At 39.8% G+C, this 12,421-nt stretch overlaps 1 protein-coding gene across 1 annotated transcript in view; it reads right to left on the minus strand.

The window, feature by feature from the left end:
• Positions 1 to 8,099: 8,099 nt before the first annotated feature.
• CC2D2B (coiled-coil and C2 domain containing 2B) overlaps positions 8,100 to 12,421 on the minus strand; it is a 96,082-nt gene continuing 91,760 nt past the window's right edge. The window contains exons 33-35 of the mRNA XM_067709881.1: positions 12,153 to 12,211; positions 10,446 to 10,623; positions 8,100 to 8,557 (exon numbers count right to left, since the gene is read on the minus strand). Coding sequence (XP_067565982.1) covers positions 8,369 to 8,557; positions 10,446 to 10,623; positions 12,153 to 12,211 — 426 coding nt within the window. The 3' untranslated portion in view covers positions 8,100 to 8,368. The remainder of the gene's footprint in view (positions 8,558 to 10,445; positions 10,624 to 12,152; positions 12,212 to 12,421) is intronic.

Below are 12,421 nucleotides of genomic sequence, written 5' to 3' on the forward strand. Positions count from 1 at the left end.
AGCTCCCCCACCGAATCCCAAGTGTAGACTGCAGAGGAATGCTCCCATGCAAGGACAACGCTTTAAGACTGGAATGGGTAACTGTTTCACCTAATTTTTTTAAATTAAATTTATCTATTTATCTATGGCTGCATTGGGTCTTCGTTGCTGCATGCAGGCTTTCTCTAGTTGCGACGAGTGGGGGCTACTCTTCATTGCTGTACGCAAGCTTTTCATTGCGGTGGCTTCTCTTGTTGTGGAGCACGGGCTCTAGGCATGCGGCCTTCAGTAGTTGTGGTGCACGGGCTTAGTTTCTCCACGGCATGTGGGATCTTCCTGGACCAGGGCTCGAACCTGTGTCCCCTGCATTGGCAGGTGGATTCTTAACCACTGTGCCACCAGGGAAGTCCCTCATGTAACTTCATAGAGACAGAGGAAGGTAGGCAAAATGAGAAGCCAGAGGAATTTGTTCCAAACAAAATAACAGGAAAAAATAAAAAACCTGAAAAAAACAATTAATGAAAAAGAGATAGATAATTTACCAGATAAAGAGTTCAAAATATTAGTAATAAGAACGCCAACTGAACTAGGGAAAAGAATAAAGAAACATACTGAGAATTTTAGCAAGGAACTAGAAATATAAAAAGAACCAATCAGAACTGAAGAATACAATAACTGAAATTAAAAAAACACACTAGGAATTAAGAGCAGACTAGGTGATACAGAAGAACACATAAGTGATCTGGAAAATAGAATAATGGAAATCACCAAATCAGAACAACAAAAAGAAAAACAAATTAAAAAAAAATGAGAGCAGTTTAAGGGACCTCTAAGACAGCATCAGGTGTATGAACACTTGCATCATAGGGTTCCCAGAAGGAGAAGAGAGAGAGTAAAGGGCCAAAAAGTATTTGATAAAATAATGGCTGAAAAAAATCCCAAACCTAAAGAAGGAAACAGATACCTAGGTCCAGGAAGCAGAGAGTCCCAAACAAGATGAACCCAAATAAACCCACACCAAGACATATAATAATTAAAATGGCAAAAGATAAAGAGACAATTCTAAAGGCAGCAAGAGAAAAACAAAGAGTCATACAAAAGGGAACTTCATAAGGCTATATCAGCTGGTTTTTCTGCAGAAACTTTGCAAGCCAGAAGGAAGTGGCATGATATATTTAAAGTCTTGAGAGGGAAAAACCTACAACTTAGGATACTCTACCCAGCAAAGTTATTGTTCAGAATTGAAGGAAAGAGAAAGAACTTCTCAGACAAGCAAAAACTAAAAGAGTTCATCAATCCTAAACTGACCCTAGAAGAAATATTAAAGGATCTTCTCTAAGTGGAAAAGAAAAGGCTACAACAAGAAGTAAGAAGTTATAGAAAAGGGAAAATCCCACTAGTAAAGGCTGTGGATCAACCACTTAAATAAGCTAGTATAAAGATTAAAAGACACAAATTGTAAAATCAACTATAAACACAATAAACAGTTTAGGGATAAACATGAAGATGTAAAATATGACATCAAAAACACAAAACAGGGGAGAGAGGAGTAAAAAAATGTAGATCTTTTAGAATATGTTTAAACTTAAATGAATACCAGTTTAAAACAAGTAGATACAGTTATAGGTCAACATATATAAATCCCATGGTAACTACAAATCAAAACCTACGATAGATACCCAAAAACTAGAGAGAAAGGAACACAAGCATACCACTAGAGAAACCACAAGGGAAGAAACTAAAAGAAAAGAATAGAGAAGAACTACAAAAACCACCAGAAACCAAGTAACAGAATGGTGGCAAGTACATGTCTATCCATCTGTCTATCTATCTGTCTATCTTCTTAATGATTTGTTTGCTAATATTTTCTTGAGGACCTTTGCATCTATCTTCAACAGAGACACTGGCCTGGAATTTTCTTTTTCTTTTTTTTAGTGTCTTTGTCTGATTTTGATATCAGGGTAATGGTGGCCTCATAGAATGACTTTGGGAGTTTCCCTCCTCTTCAATTTTTTGGGGATAGTTTGAGAAGTTTAAGTATTAGTTCTTCTTTATATGTGTTTAAAGGGTTGGAACTCTCAGCCCTATTCCCTGACTTCCAGGGAAAGGGGACAGGTTGGATATTGAGTTAATTACCAATGGCCAGTGATTTAATTAATCATGCATTGGTTCCAGCCCCCATCCTGAAGCTATCTAGGGGCCCACCAAGAGGTACCTTGTTAGCATGAACTCAGGTATATGCTTGAAAGGGGCTTATGAATATCAAAAGATACTTCTCTCACCCCCATCACTCAGGAAATTCCAAGGGTTTTAGAAGCTCTGTGTCAGAACTGAGACAAAGATCAAATATATATTTATTATATCATAATATCACACCTTCCTAATGTGGGTGGCCCTCATTCAATCAGCTGAAGGCCTGAATACAACAAAAAGGCAGACCTTCCTGTGAATGAGAAGGAACTCCTCCTGCCTGACTGCTTATGAGGTGGGGCACAGATCTTTATCAGCCTTCAAACTCAAAACAAAAACACTGACACTTTGAGGGTCTTGAGCCCCCTGGCTTTCAGACTGGAACTTACGCCATTGGCTCCCCTCGGTCTCTAGCTTGCTGACTGCAGATCTTGGGACTTCTCAGCCTTCATTATTGCATGAGACAATTCTTTATCTTAAAAAAAATATATATATATATGGCATAAAGGCAGAAATGTAAAGAAACATATAAGGTGGATGGAAGCAACCTAAATATCTATCGGCAGACAAATGGTAAAGAAGGTGTGGTACATATATACAATGGAATACTACTCAGCCATAAAAAAGAACGAAATTGGGTCATTTGTAGAGATGTGGATGGACCTAGAGACTGTCATACGGAGTGAAGTAAGTCAGAAAGAGAAAAACAAATATAGTATGTTAATGCATATTTGTGGAATCTAGAAAAATGGTACAGATGAACCAGTTTGCAAGGCAGAAAGAGAGACACAGATGTAGAAAACAAACATATGGACACCAAGGGGGGAAAGGAGGGTGGGATGAATTGTGAGATTGGGACTAACATATATATACACTAATACATAAAAAATAGATAACTAATGAGAACCTGCTGCATAGCACAGGGTACTGCACTTTGCTGTACAGTAGAAACTAACACAACATTGTAAAACAACTATACCCCAATTAAAAAAAAAGAAAGGAAAAAGAAAAAAAAAAGAATATATAGATGTCTCTGTATAAGTGAATCAAGTTACTGTACACCCAAAAGAAACACAACATTGTAAATCAGCTATACTCCATTATAAAATTAAAATTTAAAAAATAAAAAGGAATAAAAAAACCTAAAACAAAAAAAGAAACATATAAGGTGGTAATAGCTCTACAATCCACTTAAAGTGGTAAAAAAAAAAAATTCTAAGTAGACTGTGAAAAGTTAACTATGTATACTGCAATCCTCAAAGAAACTTTAAAAAATATATACAAAAATGTATAGTAAAAAATATAATAGGGGCTTCCCTGGTGGCGCAGTGGTTGAGAGTCCTCCTGCCGATTCAGGGGACACAGGTTCGTGCCCCGGTCTGGGAGGATCCCACAAGCCGCGGAGCGGCTGGGCCAGTGAGCCATGGCCACTGAGCCTGCGCATCCGGAGCCTGTGCTCTGCAACGGGAGAGGCCACCACAGTGAGAGGCCCGCGTACCGCAAAAAATAAATAAATAAATAAAATAAAAATAATAATAATAGATATATTAAAATGAAATGCTAAGAAATGTTCAAATAACCTAATAATGTAGGAAAGAGAAAACAGTGGGACAAAAACAGATGGAACAAATGGAATACAAATAATAAAATGGTAGACCTAAGTCCAAACATAAATAATTGTATTAAGTGTAAACAGTCTAAATATTCCAATTAAAAAAGAAATTGTCAAAAGGTATTAAAAAAGAAAACATAACCCAACTATATGCTATCTACAAAAAACTCACTTCAAATATAATTATATAGATACATTAAAAATAAAAAGATGAGGGGCTTCCCTGGTGGCGCAGTGGTTGAGAGTCTGCCTGCCGATGCAGGGAACGCGGGTTCGTGCCCCGGTCCGGGAGGATCCCACGTGCCGCGGAGCGGCTGGGCCCATGAGCCATGGCCGCTGGGCCTGTGCGTCCGGAGCCTGTGCTCCGCAGTGGGAGGGGCCGCAGCAATGAGAGGCCTGCGTACCGCAAAAAAATAAAATAAAATAAAATAAAATTAAAAATAAAAAGATGAAAATATATACACCAGGTAAACACTAATCCAAAGAAGGTGGAGTGGCTATATAAACATCAGCCAAAATAGAGTTCAGAGCAAAGAAAATTGCTAAGGATAAAGAGGAACATTGCACAATGATAAATGGGTTAATTCACCAAGAAGACATAAATTCTAAATCTGTGTGCATCTAACAGCAGAGTTTCAAAATACATGGAGCAAAGACTGATAGAACTAAAAGAAGAAATGGACAAACTCATAATTACAGTTGGCAACTTCAATTCTCCTCTCTCAGTAACTGATAGAACTAGTATACAGAAAAACAGCAAGGATATAGAAAAACTAAACAACACTTTGATTAACTGGATCAGAAGTTATTCTTATCGGTAGGAGAATGATGAATAAACTATAATAGATAATATTCACAACCAGGGCTGTCACATAATATACAACTCCAGGGGCCCTTGCACATAAATTGTGAGTTGTGTGGCACACAAGCTGCTTAAGTGCACGTAGTGGTCCTGCCCACACTTTAGAATAATATGGATGTTTTAAGAAGAATGAATTAGTTTACTTGGAGTATTTTCACTATTTTTGAAGGAGAAAAATAACATGCAGGAAAGCATACACAATGTGGTCCCATTTTTATAAAACAAACAGGAACATATGCATATATGTATATATGTATACATGAGAATGTTGGTAAGTGGAAGATACCTGTTGGTAAGGGGGTGGGTGGAGTGAATAATGTGGGTGGAGGAGGGGAGAATAGTAGGACAGGGACCCAAGCAGAAAAGGAAAAGAAAAAGAAAACCTGCACTTTAAAACATGATCATTTTTATGCACAAATAATAAGTCCCTCTAAAAATAATTTTAAAGTATTCTCAAATATAAAAAAGGAAAAATACTACTTTATTTGGTTACCTAAAATCTTTCAATGATTGATTTGCTATTATACTTTAAATAAAATACAAACTCTTTACCATGACCTGTGCGATCTGGTCCTTGTCTACCTCTCCAACCTTATGTGCTACTACCCTTCCCTCTCCATATAAGTCTCTTTCTGGACTAGAGGCCTTTGTAATTGCAGTCTCCTCTGCCTGAAATGCTTTTGCCACAGGTCTCTGCATGACTGGCTTCCTCTCAACTGTGGAAGTCACAGATGCCTACCCAATAGCCATCCTCCCCTACTTCCTCACCAACAGAACCCTGATTTTACTGGGAGAGCAATATGTCCATTTAAAATACTTGATCTCTGGCCTCTCTTGTGGCTAGGAGTGATGCAATTCTGGCCAATGGAATGTAAGTAGAAGTTACTGGACACAGCCTCCCGGAAAGCCTTTTAAAAGAGCTAAACCAGAGGCCTTTTCTACCTCCTCCTTCCCTTTCTGCATTTTCTTGCCATGAAAATGACTGCGAGGCTATGGCCTCTGTGGTTCCCAGGTCAGCAGTCTCAGTATCACCTGGGAACTTGTTATAAATGCAAATTATCAGGCCCCACCCCAGATCCCACTGAATCAGTAACTCTGAAGGTTAGGCCCAGCAATCTGTGTTTCAACAAAGTCTTCAGGTGACTCTTAGGCATGCTGAAGTTTGAGAGCCACTGAGAAAGAGGACAGAAGTCTCCTTAGAGATGGTGAAGAAGACGGATGAAGATTAGTACACTTCTGACATCACAGAGCTACTGCACTAGAGTTGGACTGCCTCCTTCACACTTGGCAGTTGTATAATCCCTATTTGGTTACGCTACTGTGATTAGGTTTCTGTTACATGCAACTGAATGCAATTCTATTTGATAAATCATCTTTTAAATCTCCGCTCAAACATTATCTCCGTGGAGAGGCCTTCCCTCACTACACTGCTTATATCCTCCATCCCCAATAAAGTCCTTCTCCATCATGCCAACCTTTTTGCTTCCTTTATAGCAGGAGTCCCCAGCCTCCCGTCAGCGGCCTGTTAGGAACCGGGCCGCCAAGCAGGAGGTGAGCGGTGGGCGAGTGAGCGAAGCTTCATCTGCCGCTCCCCGCTGCTCGCATTACCGCCTGAGCCATCCCACCCCACCCCCTCCACTCCCCCACCGCCGTCCGTGGAAAAATTGTCTTCCACGAAACCGGTCCCTGGTGCCAAAAAGGTTGAGGACCACTGCTTTATAGCACTCATCATATCCTGAAATGATCTCACTTACTTACTGTTTATTTGCTTCTGAGCTGTTTCCCTTGTAAGAATGTAAACTTCCCTTGTAAGAATGTCTTTTCACTACTGTCCTCCAGCACATATAAAGTGTCTGGTACATAATGGATGCTTTGTAATTATTTGTGGAACGATTCATAGAATTTTATAATTGCATGTTACATTTAATATCATGTATTTTTAAAACAGTAAAATGAAAACATTTGTTCATTATAGACAATCACAATTTTTAGGAAAAATTTTTAGTTGAGAAACACATACACATATTTAAAAATGCATATAATACAGAATACAATACACACGTGCCTATGAACACTTTCTACCTTACTCTCAAGTGGCCTATCAATTCTAAAACCACAAACGATTAGCAAAATAGCTATGTAAACATTCAGTGTGTCACAAAAATGAACTGCATGAATTCAGCATTTCTTTGGCAAACTTGTCTTTTCATAGATACAATTCTGTGCTACCCCAATCAGTGTGGGAGACTTGTTAATAACAAAACTTCCTATAGCATTTAAACACAAACATTCAAATAAAAACAAAAATTCTGATCATTTTTCTCATGCATGTCAGAGGACATATATAACTAGGTTTTAACCTTGCAGAGAAAGCATTCTCTTTACCCACATGCCCACTCTTTCTACTCTTCTAGTAATCTTGAGTTTGGTCCGAGACTAACACCCTGCAAATAAATGAGGTCTTCTCTGGCATCAACCTATGCAGGTATATTGGGGGAGGGGATACAGACTGAGGGTTCCCTGAGGATGAATTTGGGGTCTCTGCTCTCTGCTTGTGGGAGTGACTCAAGAAGCCCCAGTGCCACTACAGCAGGAGAAGTGAATTTTCTTTTTATGACTTTTACCTCATATAAAACTGCTCTCATCATATAAAACCTTTGGAAATCTGTATCTTTTGATTAAAAAAAATAAGTTGTTATGTAACATTTAAATAAACTGTATGAATACGCTTCTCAATGAAGCACAGAACAAATACAAGAAAGTACAGTGTTTCCTACTTAGATACCTATCCATTCTTTCTTGAGGCCCTAGATGGGTCTCCTTGGGGGCACCGTTGTGAAAGAAAAGCAGCAGAAAAGTGCCAGAGGCAGAATGGGGGGCTGCTCATTAAGAAAAAAAGGAGCTCTGGGATTTGGTAAGACCATTTTCTCCCTTTGTCACAGAATCAGGAAAGCATTTAGGTAGTGTTTCCTGGGAGTCCCTTCCAAATACTTGGAGATGAAATGACTTCAGGTCAGTGGCATCTAAAGAGAAAATTTTTGAGAAGCCGCCAGAAGCGGTCCTCAACCCAACATGGCATATTTCCCTCTTATTCTTAACCAGTGAAATAATCTTTTATCTCACGAGAAGCAATGACCTTGGGTTTCTATTTGAATAACTTCTGCCTGGAATTCCATCAGAACCAGCATCAGATGTACTAGCCTCACTTCAGTAAAGACAACACTCTATAAGGTAAGGTTCTCACTCTTAACTGGTCAAGAGAGTTACCTGGGGAGCTTGTTTAAAATAATGTAGGTTCTGGAGCTGTACTCCCAGAGATCCCCATTTAGTAGGTCCTGGGTGGGATGTGGGATTCTGCATTTTCAATAAGGCTTTCCAGGTGATTTTGATGGAGGTGGTGTGGGGCCCCCAATTTGAGTAACACTGATTCAGAGAGAAGTCAGAATTGCTTCTTTCCCAGAATAAGACCTGCCGTAGACAGCGACCCAAGGCACCAGACTTCCCAAAGTGTCCTCCCTGACGAGGTCTCCGGTGAGGAGGTCATTTATGCTTGTCCTCAAAGACTCAGGGAGTGAGTCTTGTGCCCAACTCTATAAGTGAACCAAAAATTGGGCTCACACCTGTCTGGATTTGAGGATAAATAGGAAAATCCCAAGTACTAGAAAAGTTTGGCTTCTGGTTGGAGGGGGGCTATGTACAATCTTTCCCTTTTCCCTTATTCCTTTTCACTGATACCGCGCTAATGAAGCCAAATACACCCAAACAGATAATATGTTGTTTGGGTAGGGGTGAATATACACAGCTAGAGCAAATTCTGTCTGAGGAAATTCAGAGGAATGAATTCCAGTTTGATACACAGCATCAATAACTGACTGTACATCAGTGTATGGCATCTGGATAGGAAATCCTGCGACCTAGACAAATGGCAGAATAACACGTCAAACCACATTACGGTCACGTAGGTGATGGAGAATTACTGGATGCAAAGAGATTACAGAAGCCTCAAAGAAATGGAAGTCATAAAATAATAATAATAGTTATCATTTTGTGGGTGCTTACTATGTTCTAGGCACAATGCTAAATACTTCACATACATATTTAATCCTCAAACAACCCTATGAGGTAGGCTTTGTTATAATCCCCACTTTACAGAGAGAGGAGCAGAACCGGGTCTGTCTAATGCCAGAGGCTGCACACTTAACATTCCACATATTTGCACCCTTTCTGGAATCGCAAACTGCCAACAAGGAAACCTTGATCCTATAAGTGACAGACTTAAGGGAGCACTTTGGAAGAATTTATTTAACATTGATTCAGTTTATATTTATTGATAACCATATGACAGAATTAAGGGGTACGGAACATGGTCCCATGTAAAATTTTCTATTTAAGAATATACAAAGGACAGTCATTAGCTTCTTTCAAGACTTAGTTTGCTTACTTCAGGAGGCTTTTCCTGATCTTTAAATCTGTTGATGTGCTCTTCTCTTGTGGTTGCATAGGACACTGTCCTTTCCTAGCTTATTTAATAAAATATACTGCAATTACTCGTTTTCTGGTCCATTTCTCAAACTAGCCCACAGTCTCTGTGAATGCTCAAGATTGTATCTGTCTTGTTTACTGTCATAACCCCAAGTGTCTAGCACAATGGCTGCCACATAGGATACAAATAATAGTTAACATTTATTAAGTGCTGGGTGCTATGGTTAAGCAGCTCACTTAATCCTCACCACAACCACAAAGCAGGTAACTCTTTTTATCCCTGTTTATCTTGAGCCGTGGGGTAGAAGGTATAGAGAAGTTAGGCAATCTGGTCAAAGTTAATGAGTGGTTGAGCCAGGATTTGAACCCAAGCTGCAGGATTCGGTCTAGGTTCATGAATGTGTGTTATTAAATAGCAGATAATTTTACAAAGGAACTCCAAGTTTTAAACCTTGGCTTATACTTAACTATGCTTTGCTTATCTCTTTACCCCCTAATTCTATTAAAAAGAAAGCAAAACAAAACAACTTCCTCCCTATTCATGAATGAATAGTGCCTGCAGATCCCTCCCTGGCAGCCTGAGTATAAACTCCCAACAGATTCCTTCCTTTCTTCTCTTAGAGGGTTTCCCGAGGAGACATCTTCTAGTCTACGGGATAGTAGGGGGAAGGAATATCACTATTGAGAGGCTGGGGCTTCCAAAAAACCACTGGAACAATTCATAGGGAAAAGGAGGTGAGAGGATTCCATAACTAAGGATATCATAGGGGAAGAAAAGAAGGACCCTAACAATACACCAGATGCCCACCATGTCTGATTATGGACTTAACTGAGTTTGAAGTGCCTTTCTACCATCCATGATGATGTCAAATGTGCTGGTGAATATATGAGAGGAGGTCAGAAGTCCAGGCTGGATGTATAAATTTGAGAATAATTTGCATGTAGAAGATATTAAAGCTTGCCTTAGTCCTCTTGCCCAGAAGCAAGGACATGGAATCCATTCTATTACTGTACCATCTAGAAATCATTTTTTAGTTTCTTAGTTGCAAGTGGTTTCCTTTTGGGTATCTCTTTCCAAAGTTTGTGGTTTATACATTAAAAAACTGATTCCAAGAAAATGTCATGCAATCTGGTCATGGTACTAGTTACTCACTACATTTGAAATTTCTCAGTCTATAAGTAAATGCATTTTAATGCCATAGCATGTATCACCTAAGATCAAGATAAAAGGCATTTCAGGGATACTTAAGATTAGTATCATCTGGCAATTAATAACATAGATAAAACAAATGACATTAATGCATTAAATCATATACAAACCCAATAAAATTGTAGCAGTCTTTCAAATTCACTCTCTTCTTCAGATGAAACAACGTTTCCGGTGCCAAGCTCTAACTTAGGAAGGATTTGTCTTAAAATGAAAGTACATTGTCTATTCCAACGTGTTGGCTGTTTAGGTCGCCATTCCATTATTTTATATTTCAGAGTTCTTTCAATCCTAAGGTAAGAATGCAAAGATTATTTTATGATAAATTACAACTCATTTAAATAAATGTGGAAAAAGTTTTGTCACTTTTTCTCAAGTATGAGAATGATACTTTTTTGATTTAGGAGAAAACCAGACCTCTATGGCTAGGGATATCTGCCTACTGGGTGTGATTTGCCTACCATCTGATTACTGGGTTGGCATTCCTATTCTCCAAGACCCTCCTTTGACATAAGACATTGTGTTTCCAAGAAATGCCTTTATAAAAATTCAGATATCTTGTCTGGGATAATGTTAGCAGGAATGGGGTAACTGGATCAGTTAATTCAGCAAGCAGCATTGGGAGGAAATGAAGCACTGGATTGGTCAGTATGATGAGCAGTTTCCCTACCAGAACGTATGCTCCACGAGGGCAGGGAGTTTTGCCTACCTATGCCGCCTCTAAAACAGTGCCTGCTGAGAAACTGTTTCGGGGAGGGGAGAAAGTGGAGCACAGTGTGAGTTGGTTGATGGAAGCTTCTCCTCTGGGCAGAATCGTTGTGTGCTCCGGAAGAAGCTGCTGGGCCTCTCCTCTCAGCTGAGTCCATAAAGTGACTAAGCGGTTTCAAGTTTGCAGAGAGTCATAGTCACGGCTATACGCCAGAATCACCTGTAGGACTTTATCAAAATATTTCACTATCTTCCAGATAGTGATTCAACAGGTCTGGTCTTGACCTCTGGCACCTATATTTTACAATAGTTCTAGAAGCAATTTCTGATGAAAACCAGAAGTTGGGGACCATTTTCCTAGTGCTTTTATTCCTTTTTTGTTAAGAGTTGGGGAAGAAGGAGGGGAATAAGAGGTGAGAGTTGTGTGCTAGTGAGAAAAGGGAGTGGCAAAATGCTTTTTGTCATATACTGTTTCAATTAGTTGGTAGCGGCTTACATGCCAGCCTGCTGTGTCAGCATGAGTCACTGGAGGTAGTCAGATCTAGAAGCTTCTGACACATCTGGAGTAGGAGTGAGGTCTGCTGCAAGGCTGTGACCCTTTGGGCTTGACTCAACCACTCCTCCGGACGTGTGTGTGTGTGTGTGTGTGTGTGTGTGTGTGTGTGTGTGTGTGGTGGGGGGAGGGGGAGGGTGCCTACGAGGGACAGTACTGATGTTGCTGCCACCCAGCTTGGCTCTTTTTACCACACACCAGGTTGTGGGCCATTTACCTTCCTGTCCTTTCAAGAAGTGTTAGCTACTGCATTATTATTACTATACGGCTCAACAGGTGTCTGTGTTGAGAACTTCCTAACGGCAGCCCACGGTGTTTTCCAGATGCAACCATATTTAACTTGGCATGTGTTTTCAAGAAGCACCCTGGATAGCGGAGGGGTGACTTTTGATGCACCAAGAGACAGATGACTCAGTGGAACGATTATAATCTGCATTTCATGCTCCTGTTGCTGAATCTAATGGGTATTTTGAGAGCCTGGGTTAGAGGACTGAAGGGTGGCTGAATGAGAGATTAGAGAGAAAACATGATACTCATAATATATAAATAGAGATCATACCTGTTCTTTAGATCTTCCACCATGCTTTTATTAGTATCAGAATAAATTATTTCTTCAGGCTGAAATACAGAAAACTGAAAGTTAGAAAAGATTCTAGGGAGACCATGTTTACGTCAGTAGGCCCTTGGAGTGCTGATTATAATGAGGGTGAACCTAAACCAGTCTCATGTGGCAAAAGCACTCCATGGTAGAGGCACAAAGGTAACACAGGTCACAGTGTTCCCTCTGATTTTACTACTACTTCACCAGGGCATGGAAGGGAGAATGGA

Source organism: Pseudorca crassidens, chromosome 16 (assembly GCF_039906515.1).
Source record: "Pseudorca crassidens isolate mPseCra1 chromosome 16, mPseCra1.hap1, whole genome shotgun sequence".
NCBI lineage: Eukaryota > Metazoa > Chordata > Mammalia > Artiodactyla > Delphinidae > Pseudorca > Pseudorca crassidens.